General features: G+C 33.6%; 3 protein-coding genes across 4 annotated transcripts; 1 reads left to right on the forward strand and 2 right to left on the reverse strand.

Annotated features, from left to right (window-relative positions):
* The first annotated feature begins 246 nt into the window (after positions 1-246).
* Positions 247-8,149, forward strand: Nplp1 (Neuropeptide-like precursor 1). The gene is made up of 6 exons (XM_053754994.1): positions 247-343; positions 3,679-3,775; positions 3,859-4,642; positions 4,732-4,882; positions 5,830-5,862; positions 6,876-8,149. The coding sequence occupies exons 2-6, from the start codon at positions 3,680-3,682 to the stop codon at positions 7,246-7,248; spliced, it is 1,437 nt and encodes a 478-aa protein (XP_053610969.1). The 5' UTR covers positions 247-343; position 3,679; the 3' UTR covers positions 7,249-8,149.
* A 2,413-nt stretch (positions 8,150-10,562) lies between these two features.
* On the reverse strand, positions 10,563-11,954 carry LOC128675287 (uncharacterized). Its single transcript, XM_053754592.1, has 3 exons — positions 11,838-11,954; positions 11,055-11,474; positions 10,563-10,865 (listed from the first exon to the last, which is right to left on the reverse strand). Exons 1-3 carry the CDS (start codon positions 11,886-11,888, stop codon positions 10,722-10,724), a joined length of 615 nt encoding a protein of 204 aa, XP_053610567.1. The 5' UTR covers positions 11,889-11,954; the 3' UTR covers positions 10,563-10,721.
* A 2,076-nt stretch (positions 11,955-14,030) lies between these two features.
* LOC128675160 (uncharacterized) lies at positions 14,031-19,012 on the reverse strand. 2 transcript variants are annotated; one of them, XM_053754364.1, is made up of 3 exons: positions 18,962-19,012; positions 16,567-16,668; positions 14,031-14,360 (listed from the first exon to the last, which is right to left on the reverse strand). In XM_053754364.1, the coding sequence occupies exons 1-3, from the start codon at positions 18,995-18,997 to the stop codon at positions 14,214-14,216; spliced, it is 285 nt and encodes a 94-aa protein (XP_053610339.1). In that variant the 5' UTR covers positions 18,998-19,012; the 3' UTR covers positions 14,031-14,213. The 2 variants fall into 2 exon arrangements, with proteins under 2 accessions (XP_053610339.1, XP_053610338.1); XM_053754363.2 differs by lacking the exon at positions 18,962-19,012 and adding an exon at positions 17,291-17,409.
* Between the last annotated feature and the right edge of the window lie 219 nt (positions 19,013-19,231).

Raw genomic sequence — 19,231 nt, forward strand, 5'->3', positions numbered from 1 at the left:
TGCGATGTTTAACTTCCATTTAAGTATGGAAGTTAAACATCGCATTGATTACTTTTATACATTATACTTTTTGTTTAGTTAAGTTTTATTTTACAAAATTTAATAACTCGATGTATGAAAAATATAATGACCTTAGGTATGTCATTTAAAGTGCATGTATGTACATGGTAAGTTCCTCCCTACGCCATAGCGCATGCGTGCAGACATTAAGGCAGTATATAAGCAGGAGTCGATGTTTAAAGTTTCATTCCCACCAAGTTAGGACAGTCTCCGAACAGGAGACTCGCAAAGTTGAGAACATAACTTAGTTAACTTTCTTAGTGCGCGTTGCTGGATCTTCAAAGTAAGTAGTTTGGTTTAAGTTGGGTTTAACTTACAGGATGGACTGCGTTTCTGTGGGTCGGATTTGGTCAACTATATTTTTTTTGACGAATAGGTACATACAGCTTTTAAGACTTGAAGAAAACTATCCAGTACTTATTTAGTTTCTAAGTAAGTATTAAGAGCTAAATTTTATGTATGAAAATTACCATGACCATGGTATGATACTGAAATATTATTTTAACTAGTAGCTTGGAAACTGTGTGAAACATTATGATGAGAAGTTCTTAAAAATTGTTTTTATCTGAATATTGTGCAAAAGTTATTTGCTAGAATAATTATATTATAAATTATAATATATCTTGAGTGTGTGATGCTCGCAATGGAACGAATTTCATGAATTTTCGGAAATAAATTATGTTTATGAAGTGCAGCCGCTAGCGTGTAGGTCTTTTTTAACTGTAATTAATTAATCCTGACATTTTCTCTGTAATTTAGGCAATATTAAATTATTTTTATTTCACTGACGATTTTATCTATATAAACATTTATTGAGACCAATAATGCTATGTTACCTATACAGCGGCGGTCGTCTAGTATTGCTAATGCAATTTTTTTTAGTAATTTCTTAAGTTAATAAATATGTGTAAATACTATTACTAGTGGCTAACCGGTAACTAAACACGTATAAAATCACTTACAAATTTGTTAACACGTTATGAACTACGTGTAAACCAGCCTTTATAAAATAAAGTAATAATCGAGGAGCTAACTTTACACGGCCTTTCTAAAATTGTTAAATAAATTAGCATGATGCTCTCGACTTTTCGAGCACCGCAATGCGAAACTACCCAAGCCCCTAATTTCGTCCTAAAGACCTTTCTGAATGGAATATACGCAATCCAAAGTTTTATTCAAGCTATTTCTGTGATACGAGTTTAAAGTGTAGGAAACTTTGAGTAGGTACCCAGTCCAACGAAATTTTAAATAGGCAGGAAGCATACCGTATTATTTCACTGCGGGCAATATACTATTTGAAAGAAGTGTATATTTGAACAGAATATCGGATGGGATACCTACCTATGTGAAATCCACGGTTGAGAAAAACCAAAAATTAAAATACTTAATATAATTCAATTGTTGTCGGCAAAAACCAAGAAAATTAGTCAGCCTCGACACTCAAATAAATAAATGTGGCACCAGCCAGTGTGAATTATTGAAAAAAATCTTACTAAGACGGCCTGCACTGATGAGGGTGTTCCATAATTAAAATTTGAAATAAAATAATATCATGGATTTAATAAGTACTTCGTTGTACGAAGTACCTACCTACTAATTGCATGAATAATATGATGGATCAAGTTTGACAGTGATTTTGTGACGTCACAATTTTGTCAAATGCATTCCTAATATAAATATAAATAAATATATAAGTATATATTAGGACAAATCATACTTTTAAAAAGTATATCTATATCAGATATTATATACTTTAATCAGAACAAAAAAAATGAATTGCGTAAATAATAAAATTAGGTAAATATTTGTTTTAAAGTGATTAGAAAACCTGAAAGTGACATTTAAGTATTGCGTTTGATTATTTAAATACCGTTACGCATTTCATTTTTTAAACAATCACATACCCAATTAAATATTGTATCGTTTGTCACACTAATTACGATTAATAAAATAAAATGTTTTCTTATCTTAATAAATACTTAAAATATAAAACAATGGGCGGACTAGGCCTCCGCTCACCATTCGCTTTGATGTACCTAAATATGAGAATACCAGGGCGCTGGTATTCTACGGATATCAGTGATTTCTTAATTTTTTCTAAATTTCATTTCAGTATTATACTCGTATATTCAGTATTGTGGAAATAAGCTTCGAAATAGGTTTTTAAACTCGATTGTCGAAATTTTCATAACATATCAGCACGTGTAAGCGCACAAAAGACTCGACACTTTGTCTGGTTAGTTTCCGTCGTTGTCAATCAGGCCTTTGGTTGTTTACGCTCTCATTTCCCTTGCCAGCCTAGGAGATTGCGTGTCGCGAACCTTATTGTGTGATTTAACAATCACTGACATTTTTTTTTCGAAGAGTTTTTCGGGTTTCATTTTTATACAAGGTTAATTATATCTTACTTTATATTTCCCCACTTAGGCATTGATAAAATTATACGGTCATATTCCAAGTGACAAACTATTACTACAAGCTATTTATTAAACCAAATTCTTTCTTTTAATTATTGTAAATATAGGGATTACTTAGGGATACCTTTGTCTGCAGTGGAATACATAACCCGAATATACAAATTATCTAGATTGACGGTTAGAAATAAGTACCGTGGTAGATGTAGGTAAATTAATAGATTTATCTCAAAGTTAACCTTTAGCATATATAGCGCAAAATATCGATACGGCCTCTAGTTGCTTTTACGAGCTAGTCACGCGCCTGAAATAATTGGACATGCCATCCTGTGTAAGGTTCAGTATAAGACTATTATTCGACGCGTCAATGGATATTCCAGAAAAATAATCTTTATACGACACGTGCTCACAAAGAACCATATTCCATGTTTAAACTTAGATGTTAAAGTACGTGTTTTAAGTGGGATAGTAGAAATCGTGAAAATAAGAAAAATGCGGGAGTAAATATTGTATGAAAATCCATAATTACTTTGAGAAGAAAAATGCTGAAATAAATATGAATCTCGCTGGATACGCCATGACAATTCTTTAAAAAAATACTTATATTGAATTTTGTTTTAATGATACATTGTATACTAATAATACTCTCTGCGTTAATGATAATATATCGACATGTCATCGTCTAGTGACAGCATTAAAGATATTTTAACGAAAGTGCAAAAGCTGTAATAGATAACCTTTAGCAGGAAAAATCTTATTTAAATATTCTTGTAGGCTGTTTTATAAAATTCTATGTATCATTCGGAAGAAAGTACGATTATCACTAAGGTGATTAACGCCCATTACGTTTACTCTCACCCTTGTTGAATAAAATCCGTTACTTCTTGCATCTGTGAACAATTTGCTTTTGTGCCATTCAGTCAACTACATGGATTGATTCTAATAAAAATATTGGGTTTACACGTTCTAAATGAAATGAAGCAGGTAATTGTTTTTGGGAGGAAATATTTATATATTATTATATATTTATATAGCATAGATAAAATAATAATAATGGGTAATAGGTATCCTTGGGGACGATAAAATAATGAAAGTTTCATCGTGATTATCTACGACAAATAGTAAAAATCTTTCACACACAGGAAATTGAAAAATCAAGATCTGCTTTTATCACGGAAGTAATGGAAATAATTTTATTTTTTAGGATGAGAAACAATACAAGGTTAAGTTGTGGGAGACATCATGGTTATTTAATGTTACTCGGGGCTCTGGCAGTTACGTTATCCAGTTACTTTGGACAAGTGAGTTCTAAAAGTAACTCTGCTTTTTATTTTTTTTTATATAGTTAACATGTAATAACCTTTTCCCTTATTTTTACGTAAAGGTGATGAGTTTGCCCACTGATTTAAACCAGTGGCCTACGTTCCCTAGAAGGAACATCGCGGCATTAGCACGTGATGGTTATCTGAAGCATTCCTTGCCGAGCTACAAGAGAAGCATCTCAACTCTAGCAAAGAATGGCCAATTACCAACCTTCAGGTCTCCATATGATGAAACTGATAAACAGGAACAAGATGACGATGAATCCCATGAAAAGAGAAATATAGCTTCGATTGCACGTCTTCGTAGCTATGCTGCGATGAAGAGGAATATCCAAGCCCTGGCCAGAGATGGATATCGTGCTGGCAGAGGACAGTACAATCAACCTAATGACAAACGTAATCTAGCTTCTTTGGCTCGCAATGGCATGATTCATAAGAAGAACGAGATGAGTGGCGATGAATATTATTTCCCCTTTTATCAAAACCCTATTCCCCCTCTATCAGAAATTGATGGACCATATGATTTAAACGAAATGTACGATTTCCAACAGTCTATAAACCCTGATATGCTCCCACCCCTATCTCAGGTTTTTAAGAGAACTAATCCCTTATGGCTACCACAAACAGATCCCGCTGAATTCGAAGTAGAAAACAACATTAATTATAAAAGGGGTGTTATGGGAATGCCTGTTCATGGACTGTACAGACCAGCAATCATGGAACCAAACGAAGGAAGTGTGAGGAACAAGCGATACATCTTATCTTTGCCGGATGTTTTGGATCACAATGATGTTAATGTCCCAGAGAATAATGAGAATACAAATGACGATGACAAGCGTTCCGTTGGTGAGTCAATTGATTTTTACTTTAATTTTAATAATTTGTTTTATGAACTTAAAAGTAAACATATCTTGCATTTATTACGCCTGTTACAGATGAAGATAACGATGTCCGTGAAACATTTGAAAAGCGTCATATCGGTTCATTGGCTCGGTTAGGTTTGCTTCCGTCATTTAGGTTCTCAGGAGGGCGTTATAGCAGGTCTGGTAGAGCCAGACTGCTCTTGCCCAGCCAAGAGTTATACAGGTCTTGTAAAACTGCGGTATACCTTGTGTTAGTGTGTTTAATGTTCAGTAGAATAAGTACTGTGCTTTAGTGTTTCTGGTTCGGAGAACGCCTAGTGTTGATCGGAATCTATAGAGGCATGGTAAATGTTTAGTGCATCTTCGTGTTAAAACTTGATGTTAGAATAGGTATTTAAATGTGTCAATGTAAGTAGGATGGGATTACGGATTTTGTTGAATATTGTTAGTGGTCTGAGGATTATTAAGTGGTCAGTATTAGCGCGCTTTGGATGCTAATGTACCTATGTATCATTTAGACGCTCAGTAGGATGTGATAACTTGTAGATGAGAATGTACTCGTATTATCTAGGTTTGGACTCATAGGTACTTAGATGAATAAATTAGCCGTGGTAGAAATTAATTTCAAATTAGTTAAGTAAGTTAGTTATTCGTTGAAATTGAACTCAACACTAGAAAGCGTTGTGATCAATTTTAATTTACCTACTAAAAACATAATGAATATAAAAATACTTTTCAGAGTCAAGATGATTTTGGTAACTGTGTTTTGCATTGTAATTATTTCGGGTTATTTCTTTTGATTTTAAAAGTTGTAGGTGTATTGTGAAGACTTGACTTGTGAAATGCCAGTACGTAAAATAAAAGGCTTATTAATTAATTAATTTATTATTTTCCAAATATTATGCGTTAGGAATCATATTAAACAACACAATAGAAATAGATTAGTAGTCTGCCATCTAATCTTCACTTTTTGCTGCATCAGTGACAAATTGCAAATAATACTAAATTCAACGGGTCACGGATAAATTGTGGAAATAGATGATAGTTGTTATCATTATTTTCCAGTTTTAAAAGAAAATTTTAAAAATGAAAATACTGAAATATTTGTACCCGTTCAAGTCTTTGTCTTTCATAGTGTAATAAATAATGTTATGATTCTTTGTTTTCTAGGAAGCATTCCTCTGACGAGAATTTCGGAATTAGGTGAGTATTCGAAGAACGTAGCACAGAGTCTTAAACTTAAAAGGCGCTTATTTATTTAAGGCGCTTATACTATTGTTGTGTTGAGTGTATTTTGTATGTTGATAAAGGCTTTCCTAGCTTTCATTTCTTACTTAAATTCGCTATAATAACATTGTTTATTTATGACAATACTATTTAGGCGATAAACCTTTTGTGTACAAAATATCACAGGAAATTGAAATATAATAGTAGATTTCGAAGTCTACTATTCTATATATAAATAAATATATTTCAATTTGTAACCCAAGGGTTACAACAACAAAAATTACAAACACATTACTTTCATTTATGTCAATATCAGTAAAATTTGACAACTTGGGTGTAGTGATGACCAGTATAAATAAATCTGAGGCAAAAGTAGTCGCTACATAAGCTTATTTTCCGGTAACGTTTGCCACACATTGTATTGCTGGAGCGGAAATACGCCGCTCCGGTCCGATACGAATAGGACAACCCTTTGTCTCATAACTTGTTCATGTTTGTCGATAAAAGTAGTTTTTCTATCTCTTCTTCATTCATCTTTACACTATAACTGAACTGGAATTTTTTAATTTAGATATTTGGCCATTGGAATAATGAGTATTTGCTCAGCAGTGGAATGAATTAGGTTGATAAAAATGAGTAATGATGAAAAAAAAATTAACCAACTTTATACAAATAGCCTGAAAGAAACTATTTAGGAAAGACAATTCGTAAATACGTATACATGATAGAGTAATTGCCGCTTCCGGCTTGCCCTGGTAGATGAGGCAAACCTAAGAAGTGTTGGTTTCATAGGTAGGCTTCATATCTCGGTTTGACAATTAAGGATGCCGAAGACCGAGCGAAGTGGAGGAGAAAATGTAGGAAAGTGGATTCTGGGCTCCAACGCTCTAAAGGGCGGAAGGAACCAGGAATACGCTCAGATGATATGATAAAGAGAGACATGGCAGTGTAATTATGAACACAAATTCTAATTTAATAATTGTTCTTAGGGAATATCTCTCTGGTGCCGAAACTGACGTCGATCCAGACGACGCCGACTTACCGCCGCCGGCAGTATCTCCTCACTCGCACCCGACAGGAAGGCTCCTCCACCGACCACTAAACAACGACCTCCCGAACGTGTCCAATGTCCCGCTACCTTTCCCCCCACCGCCGTACCCGCGACCCAACTTCGTCGACGCCCTAACAAAGAACAGCTGGCAATCCAACAAGGAAGTTCCCAAATTCTACAATTTTAGGTCTTTGAAAATTCCGTATCACACGTCAGGGAAGAGATATCTTCTGTTGCCGGCTGTGGATAACATTCTCCTGAGGAAGACTTACCGCAACAGCAGTCTGCCGAGTCGTCGTAAGAACCAGTAGCTATGTCAGTGTCCGCTGGATGACGCCCGGTTACTCGGCAATGGACTGTGAAGTGATAAACTAATGTACCGAGGGACGACATTCCGCTACTTTATTTTGAGACATTTTCTATTTCGGAGCTTACACATGTTTCTTTAAGCATTTCATACATTTTGCAAGTTCTCTTGCTATACGGGACGAATGAAATTAATGTAGACAATAATCATTCAAATGATAATTATTCTTAAACAATTGATGTTATATGTTGTGACTACTATGAATATTCTGATGATTAATTAGTAAATTCTAGTGTATAAGAGATCTCAATTTTGTAAACGACTTGGCCAGCTTATGACAGATATCGTCTAAGAAAATAACTGTAGATAAATTTTTAGGATGTCAATCGCAAATATTAGGTCACTCTTCTTATAGTAGAGATATATATATATTAAGTAGTTAAATATTTGATATATTAAGCTCTATATTAAACTATATACAATATAGTATATTTATATCTCTTCAGTTGGATTTTTTGACTGATGGAAAAGAACTGTTTAATCATCAAGCTTCCAGTAAAGGGTATATACAAGATATGATGTGATATGTAGAGAAATTTTCTCTGAGTTTTGAAAAACATATCCATGTCTCTTATTTGACTAGAATTAGCTGTGTTTGACAAATAAATGAATATTAAATATTTCAAAAACATACACTAAGCTTTAACCGGTCAAAGTCAAAAACCTTTCCAATATATATTGTCATTTATTAAAATGGACAATAAAAATGCGACCACGGCACCAGATAATAATATTTTTAAACATTATACTGTAGTTCTAATCTCTTTCCTATAGATATAAAATATACCAGATACCATGTTTAAACTTAGTATGGTGTTGGTTGTAAATAAAAGGTTTTGGTCCAACGAATGTTTTATTTATTTGTAATCTCATCTCATCGATCCAAAAGGAGAACAAAAATAAATACTTATAGGTAAACACTAACACTTATCAAACTAAAAATTCTCAATTCTGAATCGATGACTATGACTCGCTATGACTAGATTTTATCAGCAGTACTCGAACATAATCAGACCTGTGTGTGTGTAGTGCGACTTTGTTATTTACATTTCACCATCGAGTCGATTCAAAGTGTGACGCAGCTTACGCCATTGTGACGACAACGGCAACGACAACATGTGACAAACAATTTGATTGGTTCGCTACGTCTCACTTCGAATCGACTCGATAGTCAGAAGTGAAATGCAAATCCGTACTTCGTACTTTTCTTATAAAGATAAGTTAAACATTAGGGCAACCAGTGGGCTGTTGGTTGGAGCAGCGACCGTTACAGAAGCGGCGGGGACCGAAGCAGCTTCTCAGTACACCAAATTTTCTCGAACAGACCAACACTTGGCGACAATTTAGGCAAGAATAACTCATCTGCAATTTCTGCAAAATTTTGCAAGAAAAGTATTTTATTTTAGGTACCTGAAAGTTGGACAAGTGGGTATCATTGTTTGAGTAATAAGTATAAAACCAGTAATAAGCAGAAAACCAGTGCTTTGCTCATCTCAGTCGTGGGTAAAAAATTTTTTGAATGGCTGCGACGCACACCTGTTTAATATATTAGTTTTAAGTTTTATTTTATTTTTGTTACTTATAACACATAAGTATAATAAGCTTGTGTACGTTGAGTTCTTCAAATAAATATTTTTTTCATTCAAATCATTCATTCATTCAAGTATAAATCCTTTTTCGTGAATATTTTGATAAGCTTTCTAAGCATTTTATAAACTCTAAATAACAAACATCTTGGTGCCTATTAATTTTAATACTATTAGATATGTTATATCTATATAACTATAGGGGCATAATGCTAGTAATTGTTCATATAGTTTTCTTAACTGTGTCGAATTGCAATTTATAAAGACAGGGTGTTTATTTTTAGGTATATCGTCTTGGGTTTCCTCTTCATCCGTACCATCAGTTGCCGGTTCATTTTGTCATTTCAATCGACTGAATGCATCAAAAATGGAAGAGAACTAAAGAAACTAAGAGGATTTAAAGGAAACCCAGCTCTTGGAGTTTCAGGTAATCCTAATTCTAAAATGTTGAAGTTAGGTTGAGGAATATCAAACCCTGATGCTTTGCTTAAAGTTATCTGAAACACAACGTAAGTATTAGAATAATCTAGCACAGCGATTTAATGTAACATAGACAATTTTAGTATAAGTTTAATTATTATTCGTTTTCATTTTATTTATTTAGTTTTGTATACATATACATATATATATATATATATATATATATATATATATATATATATATATGTATATATATATATATATATATATATATATATATATATATATATATATATATATATATATATATATGTATATATATATATATGTATATATATATATATATATATATTCGTTTTCATTTTATTTATTTAGTTTTGTATACATATATATATATATATATATATATATATATATATATATATATATATATATATATATATATATATATGTATACAAAACTAAATAAATAAAATGAAAACGAATAATAATTAAACTTATACTAAAATTGTCTATGTTACATTAAATCGCTGTGCTAGATTATTCTAATATATATATATATATAATGAAACCCTAAGCTGGCTATGTCTGTACACGGGAGATATTAAAGAAAAATATTTTCCGAGGTCTCTAAGACACTAATAGAAGCCGAAATATGTTTTTAATTTTTGACGGTCGGTATGTTTATTTGCACATCGCGCAAAAATTACTGGATGGAATTGGATGGGGTTCACAGTTGATAACGTTGCTTAGCTTAGGTCCCTTTTTACGTATTTTAAGAAGTTACCTTATGTATACCTATTTGAGAGTTTGTACGAGAAATTCACAGTTTAAAAATGAAATAATCAGATACATACCAACAAAAGAAAAATATCACCGTGGTCAAGTGAGCCATGCTTGTTGTAACAAGAAAATTGTAATAATACGAAATGCCATAGAGTTTATATACCTACTGAAGAGGAATTCTGATGAGGTTGTTCTGTTAAGTGAGTCTCTTGGCCAGGGGTGGCTATTTCCACATTTCTAAGGAGCCAATTGTGTGTTTATTTATATTCTTATCAACTTCCTGTCGTCTGATATACGCAAGAAACAAAATGAAACATACTCACATAACTACCTATATTATTAGATCTAAAACATATTTTTTCAAGTAAGATCTTTTGATCTTCTCGCTCATTTCGGTTTTGAATATCAAAGTTGTGATATTTTTATTTTTTTTTATTTATGGTGGCCGTAAAAATAAACAAACACGATTGAAGCATTGTTTATATTTATTATTAACACTTTCGCTGATATTCAGAGGGGAGTTAGTTATTGTCGGCATAACAATAATCTTGATGGCAAACTTTTTTTTTTCTAATTAATGATATTTGTAATACAAACACAGTATCACATCTTCGAGTCCTAACTTTTAACTAGTGCAGTTGGAAGGTCGGTTGTACACGCACCGGCCCTGGTCGCAGTACTGCAAGAGGCCACGGCACGTGGTCAGCAGACCCAGGTTATTGGCCAAACAGTTCAGCGCTTGTCTGCAGTTTAGGCAGGAGCGCCCGCCCTGAATTTGAGAATATTACCATTATGTTTGGGAAATAGGTAAACAAATGTATAAGGTTCAAACGAGGTCCAAATTGGGGAATTGTAAGCTGTTATTTCAATTTACAAAACATCAAGATTGATTTACTAAATAAATGAAATCACTAAATTCAAACGATGTCGTAGTAGTAGAAAAAAAAATGTTATTTACCTGTGAAGTCGTATTGCAACTCGTTATGGTAGGAAACCTAGAGAAGAAAAATCTGTCTTGATGATTTTCTTCTTGATTGTCAGCCGTTGCTTCAGTATCTCTTCGAGTTCGGTCGCTTTCCAAGAGTGAGGGAAAACTGGGCAACTGAGGGAAACTAGACCAAAAGTTGGGCAACCCAAAACCTGACATATTTAGATGGGGAAACTGGAAGTCGGTGTCTCTCCGTTTTCTACCAACACCAAAGAATGAAGGAAAACTTGGCAAATTGAAACCAGATCCAAAGAAGGGCAAATGAGGAAATCCGAATTCTGATCGGTTTAAGTGGGGTAATTCTAGATCAGAACCTAAGCCGGGTAAGTGAGGGAGATCGGACAGGTTAAAGTTGGGTATTTCAAAACTGGATGAAAGGTCAAGTGTAGTCTGAAACAAAATATCAAATCGTTCTGTAAAGTGGACTGAAAAAATCGTAAAAAATAAGAAGGAAATAATTTATATTTACAGGACCACTGGACAAACCATTTCCAAGCATGGAATGCATATGTTATACAGCATAGCGTCTAGCAAATTTTGATTTGTGAATCAATTAGGTTAATAATACATTACAGTCGCAGAACACAGGCTTCTGATGTACTCATGGAACTATTAAAGCTGATTCGTAGGTTTTTAATAGATCTATAGTAGTCCGCTGTGTTTGGGATCTATAGGAACCTCTTTTTCCATGTGAGGTTTTTTTTTATGAAATACCTAAAATACCTACCTAAATACCTATGTTGAAATGCTTACCAATGCGACACAGCAGAAGATGAGCGCTCTGACGTCAGCCATCTTTAACATTTCAGATTTGCTTTCTCACTAGCTTCTTCCGCTGATTTCGATCAAACTATAATGTCTCTGTCCTGACTACAACAATTTATACTATTCATCATAATAGAAATATGTTAATGCAAATCTATATAATTAGGGTTGCCCACAAAAGGATTACTTTTGTATAATGAATCTCTGTCTGTACTTTCATATTAACTAATTTTCACAAAATTCATTATTAGTGATTTGTCTGATACATTTTTTCTGAATAAAAAAATCATCGTCCTTTGCAAGCTTATGCATTTGTTATTCTGCATTTGAAATGGCATAATTTTATTGGTAACAGCCCTATCGATATCCGCCATAGAACTATGTCCGCGAATAGCATCCTCTGAACAATGTTCTTTCACTTTCCGTAAACACGATATTTGCTCTTCATTGAGAATAGCTATTTAGAACTGCATATTCTCAATGAAGTATCAAAAACAATTATTATCGATTGTGTGCACCGCGATTAAAGCATACTCCACCAAGAGCATAGATCTTAATTATGAAGATTTTATTAATAGGTCAATTCTATGTTAAATTTTATAGATACCAGAATTATATTGAAGAAATTGTTAATTATAGCAGGAACTGGTAAAAATTGAACTACCTAGCTAGAGAATATAACTACTGAGATATGCGTGGCGTGATTCTTGTCCTAGAATAGAACAACTCTGTCGACAAGCCTTGACAACTTTGAAAGACCTATCAACAACATTATTTCTAAAAGGCGTAACGTCAGGCACGAGCCCAGCTGAATTTCAAAACTTGAACATAAGACCTGGGGGCTCACCATCCACTTTACGACCTAAACTGAACTGCATCGCAAATTCGTACCCTCGACTTAATACTCGTAAGTAAATAATTACGTATGTATTTTAAACTGGTATACTTGAAAGGCTGGGTGGACTCGTACCGGCTTCTAGTCGCAATCGCAATACTTGTAAGAGTGACAGTGACAGATTGTCAGCATACCTACTTTCTTTTCAGGGTGCTCCTACTAGCGAAGCGAGTTCAGCCGCGCTCGCTATCCCGGTCCAATCTAGGATATTCCGAATTTTTTACTACTATACTATCTACTTTCGAGCAAAATATTTCCAACAGTTCAGTCTTCGTTCTCATTCATTGTGCATACCAAACCTCTCCTCAAATTTCCACTTCAAGGGAAATATGGGAACGTAACTACAGGTTAGGGAGCACTTCTACAATCAAAAGCATTTAAGTCAATTTCTATAAATTGTGGAATATCGTAATATATATCAGCTACGATAACTGCTGAATCCATTTTTGATGACATTTTGAGAAATATTAGCGTTGATGAACCTACTCACTCTCACTTTTTTAATTATATTAAATTGTAGTGTAGTCAGTCGTATAAGATGTAATTAAAATCAACCTCAGTAAGTAAATATAAACACTTATGTATTTATCCGTTAAAGAAAGGCTAAAATACTTGCTGTTGTCCGTTGCAATAACCACCTTCTTCTCTTGCCTTATCTTTTTAAAAACTAGTATTTTCTTACTATCTAGATGGCTCATGAGGGCTACGTGGAGCGAACATAAAATTGAAGATTTATAGACTCTGTAGTTGTATGGATCCTGGGGCAAGATGAGACCTATACCTTCGCATCTTCAAGACTAAACAAAATATCATTTATGAAGTTATGTGTGTGCAATGGAAAAAAAGGCATCGCTGGTCAGGATCATGCGTCCTTTGGGCTTGAGAGCACCAATGCACAAACAATCTAGATTCCTTTCTGTGGCCTTGACTATACAAGATTATAGAAGAAGAAAGTGGTATGGTTCTCTGGTAGCTACAACACTTTTAAGCTTTTGCTCTTGGCTTTGTCCGTGTACATTTTACACGGGAACCACTAACTTTTTCGTACTCGTATAACTACATGAATGAAAAATAATAAGCATGAAAAGGTAGGTAGGGATAGGACTAGGATTTTATAGAGCTATTCTAAAATGGAATGGTGTTATGTTTTATATTAAGCAAAGCCATTTTTTGATTATATTGTTATTATATATTAACCAGTTATTATAATGGAACTACTTACTTTTTCAAAATTGAAAATGTAAAAAAGCATTTATTAGGTACCTACTTCAATGAAATAATCCTAGTTAATTTCATTTAATGCATTTAATTTAGAAATGACTTAAAAAAACAGAACAAAAAGAAATTTAAAAAAAATTACATCGGATAACATAGATCTTCTGAACACAATCAAATCAATAAACGACATTTAACATATTATTTAAATTTTGTACAATTCACGCCTGCCATAATATTTCAGAACGCGTTGTTTAAGCGCTGGTGCAGTTGTCAGGTCTGACTGTGGAGCAATGACCTTGGTTGCAATTCGGGAGCAAACCTCCGCAGTTCCAGAGCAGGCCGACGTTGTTGCTGAAGCAGAGCAGGGATTGGTTGCAGCTGATGCAGGAGCTGCCTCTCTGTAATTGTATAATATCTCATTACAATTATTTATTTTCTAAACATCTGCGCCCCTTTCCATTGACTTAGGTTTAAAGAAAACATCTATAATTTATAAGTGTCGTTATACCTAAGTGTAATATATAAATAGCCAGTTTAAAATGTTACTTTGCTGGGTAAAGGGCTCCCCTTTCGTCTTCAATAGTTTCCTATATTTGGCAATTGCGCTGAAATTGTTCTAGTAGTCACGTCATCTTATCTCTCAATTTCAATTGTATCTATGCCAATACCAAATTAGTACGAAACAGCTTTGGCTATCAAATTCGCTCTCATCAATTTTACCCAATGTGGTGCTATCTAAACATAGTGACTATAAAATATGAAATTTGTTCAGTAATTTAGTTCTTGCGTTAATATTCCAAACCAGCAGTCTATTATATTATATATAGATTGAAAGAATCATTAGTTCTTCGTATTTGGGTATACAAAATATTAACAATTAAAAAGTTTCCACTCTTTCAGCCGGCCGCCAAGAACATGCCGGAATAATTTCCTCTCAAGCGAGACAAGTTGTCATGTAGATAAGTAGTTAGTTACTAAAGTTGACACACTACGGTTCACTACGTGGAAGAGCGTGTTGCCAAGTTGCCATTGCTCAGTCGCGCTCTGTTGCGACGACGCAGTACGTTGAAGCTCGGTCGTGCTCCGTTGTTTTCTATTGGTTTTGCAATTCGTGTTAAAGATATAAAGTTAATTTGAAAATATATGATTTCTTTAATAACACACCTTATTAATCGTTGCATTGATACATCAATTTACCCCGATCTCCTCAAAATAGGTGTAATTAGACCCATATTTAAAAAAGATAAACACAATGAATAGGTAATTATCGTCCTATTACAATATTATCATGCCTAGATAAAATCATTGAACGGTTTCTCGGGGATCAATCAGGTAAATTCTTACATACTAATAATATAATTAGTAAAAATCAGTACGGGTTCCAAAAATGCAAAATACCATGCAACTATTAAATAAATTAATCGGTTATTGGATATGGACTCAGCTCGTATGGCAGAACATACAAAACATTTATTGATTCTATATATAAACTACAAGTAAAAATGTTAAAAATTATCACTCCAAATTATATTTTAAATAAAAAAATGGTTGCCTGTAAAGTCGGTTTTACGGGCGAAGATTTTACGTGACGTCTTTTTACGCGCGCGGCAGACCGATCATAGTTGAGTGGGAGAGAGACGCAAGGCATTCGGCGGGCCTCTCTCTCGTTCGGTGACTCATCGTAACGTTACCGGGCGTTACACTTTTTCATAAGTGACTCCCAGCCGCAACCTAATTTAAGACGTTGTCACGTCAATAAAAGATAACGAAAAATATTAATGTACATGACAAAATTAAACATCAATTTCTGACTGAAAATATAATTCCAGATTGTATAAAAGAAAATGTAATTTGAACAAATATATTCGACCTAGATGCAGTAACCTGTATGGAAAAAGAACTAATAATTACTTAATACCAAAGTTGTTAAATAACCTACCGGTTGAACTACAGATTCTGTACAAACTGATTAGAAACAAAATAAGTTGAAAACTTTTTACCTGCCTAAATATACAACAGCGACTCGCCGATGCCCAGATAAACCCTGCGAGGTTTTTGTGGTGCGGTTTTATAATGTTGTTGGATATTGTAGATTGTACTGAATAAAGAATTTAAATAAATAAATATAGGATTTAGCTCTGATATGCGTTGATTTAAGTCGAAACTTGCGTTGATTCATCGATGGATGATAATATGACGTAGGATGTCGCAGTGCAACTGAGCGGACACGCTCTAACCGCAAAGTGCGCGCGAATTTTGTACATGGCTTTCGTTGCATTACGGCAGCACCTTTTAGAGCGTATCTTTTGTGACAATTGTTGTTAATTTTCAAAGTTTTTAGGAATCGGGAAATTTAGCTCCCCGATTACAATAAACAGCTACAAATGTACATTTTCACTTTTTGTTTGAAACTAGCTTTTTCCTGCGCATCTCCCGTGGTAACCTATTGATGTTTGACCTCGCGTTATAACTATAAAATATTCCCAAATTTCATCAGAATCGGCCCAGCGTGAAATTGTTACAGACAGACAAACTTTTTCCATTTGTAATATTAGTATGGAATGAATATGGATATAGTAAACAAAGTCAAACTGTTTCTCAAACCTGTTCAGTGTAGTTACAGGGCACGATCGATGGGAACAGGCTGAAGAATCCTCGGTCTTCGTGCGCCTCCTCCTCAGCAGTCACCGTCAGATATACCGTAGCCTGAAACAATATAGCTGTCAAATTCCGTCGATTGAGGAGAATCGAGACACAATAGATATTTTTATTCAATTTATTCAACCAAAATATTTTACACATAAATGCCTTCCTGTTTATGTCGACGCACTATTTTGTTAAATAAAGATAAATTGTTTGACCGGCGCATTTGCACCGGTTTGTAAGGTAGGTAGGTTCGTAAGTAGAAGGCAGGAAAACACAAAATACGCAGGGTGGTATTTTTTCACACCTTCAAGATACATTTCTGAAACGGAAAAGTAATTAGATGTCGTAAAACTTTTGTTGGCGGTTAATCAGACGCTCACTCGATGGGATTGACGTCACTTTGTTACCTTTTAGGTCAAATATCAATCTTTATTTTCTCAAAGAAATTTAACGACATTTAGTACATTGTTTGTGTGTAATCTTTTGTTAAAAAATATTATAATGTTTTATAGTCGTATGATTCCGTACATTAGTAAAATGTATATTAATGATTCATGCCACTATTGCCATGTGATATGAGTGCAGTACCTATCAAGGCACAGCTGACGGAAAATATAAAATATTGATGTAATCAATTTATTAATATATATATATTAATTTAAAAAATAAAAATAACTTTTACCAAAACAACGACACAGTACAAAAAAACTTTGGTGAAAACCATTGTGAAACTTTACTGAGTACCTTCCTGAGTAACTATCAAAATGGACTAATAGACAGGACATGTTGACATACAATTTATACTTATCGTGTACAAAAGATTGCTATGAATCACATGATAAAGAGATAAGAATAAGTGAAGGAAGCCACGATTTTCTTGTTTCATTTTCAAAAGCTGGGCCGCAGAATAGATTAGTTATAGAAAGGAAACGTGTGAGAATTGTTTAGTAATCTCTCGACAATGTTTATTAAATAACAGTGTTAGTAATCCAAATGAATATCATAATAGGTTATTTTCCATCATCTAAGAAAATATACAAAAATGCATGTTTAAACGGGAAATGTCTATCTGTAAAAATGAAATGTTGATTTTATATTTCCACTTTAAAAATGATATTTTTTTAATGTGTTGTTCAAATGTCAAAAACGCCCTACGCCATAGGTTTCAAGGTGATGTCATTTCGTTAGTAATTTTTCACGGAATAAATCGTCTGAAATTACTAACGAAGTGACGTCACGAGTCGAATTGCATGGCGACTTGCGCTTCTGCGCGCAAATTTATACTGATAAATTAAAATGGATTTTAAGCCATTATTCGGTTTAGTAAAATTGAAATATACATTCTAAAGGTTCATTATGATATAAGGATTGATTTAAAATAGTTTTAAAAAAGGGTATAATACCCTATTATAGAAAAACAATATAACACACTCTTAAATTAAATAAGGTAGTGGTGGAATATACTTACAAAATCAATATCACAAAATAAATGAAATCATTCGGATAATCAACGGCGGAAATAGGGAATATCCTCTTCTATTCCTGAAACGGATACATCCACATAATCCTACAGTGTATTCTACATAAATGTGTGTAGCTAATATAGTCCAGTCCTATATGGAAAACATGTGTATCATACTGTCTAAAATACGAGTAATGGAACGATATACGGAAAAATATTTGCTAGATTATCCTGCATTACTTTGGATAAGCCTATTACATTTATCAAATTATTATACCATACATTTTACATTTTCTTCGTGGAATCTAAATGGAAACGTTTACATGTTTCATGCTCGACTTATTTCTTATTCAGGACATGTTGTGTGGCTTTGTCTACCATCTTGGTAGGGTATAGCGTGCATTTGTTATGAATCTAATTACATTTATAGTTAAAATTAATGGTTCATGTGCATTTTCTTGTTTGCAATTCTAATTTAAAATTGAAATCTTTTTTGCATAATGAATATGCAAAGAAATAAATACGAGTAAATGCAGATGCCTGTGATGCCGACTGAGGCTGCATATTATATTATATCCTTATTATATTATAAAACAAAGTCGTCTGCCGCGTCTGTCTGTCTGTAAACTCGGAAATTATTGCACGGGTTTTCAAGCGGTTTTCACCATAGATAGTGTGATTCATTATGTATTTACCCGAGCGAAGCAGGGGCAGTCCGCTAGTAGTGCATAATTTATATTTTACCTACTAAGTTAAGTATGATAATCACTTTATTAAATCCCGGGTCAAAATTTAGTTTCCAGGAAAACTGTTCCTTTAATTGCATACAATAGGTACAAACATAAGAATTTGAATTTTAAATTTTAATGAAAATCATTTTAAATTACTTACCAAAGCCAACACTATGATAGCCTTACAGAAACCCATTGTATTTAATGTATATAGTAGTACTATTGGTTTTTGTCTTGCTTTTATACATTAGTAATACAAAGTTGTTATCAATATCCACATATTATGTGCATCACCTAGATACACGAACACACCAAAAGTAAATACTGTCATTCTAACAATAGTACACATTTGTCAATAAATAGCAAGCTGAATCTCGATATCACAATTGACAGAGACATAATTACTTGTTTATATTTCGCCACTTTGCGC

Source organism: Plodia interpunctella, chromosome 14 (assembly GCF_027563975.2).
Source record: "Plodia interpunctella isolate USDA-ARS_2022_Savannah chromosome 14, ilPloInte3.2, whole genome shotgun sequence".
In the NCBI taxonomy this organism is placed as follows: domain Eukaryota; kingdom Metazoa; phylum Arthropoda; class Insecta; order Lepidoptera; family Pyralidae; genus Plodia; species Plodia interpunctella.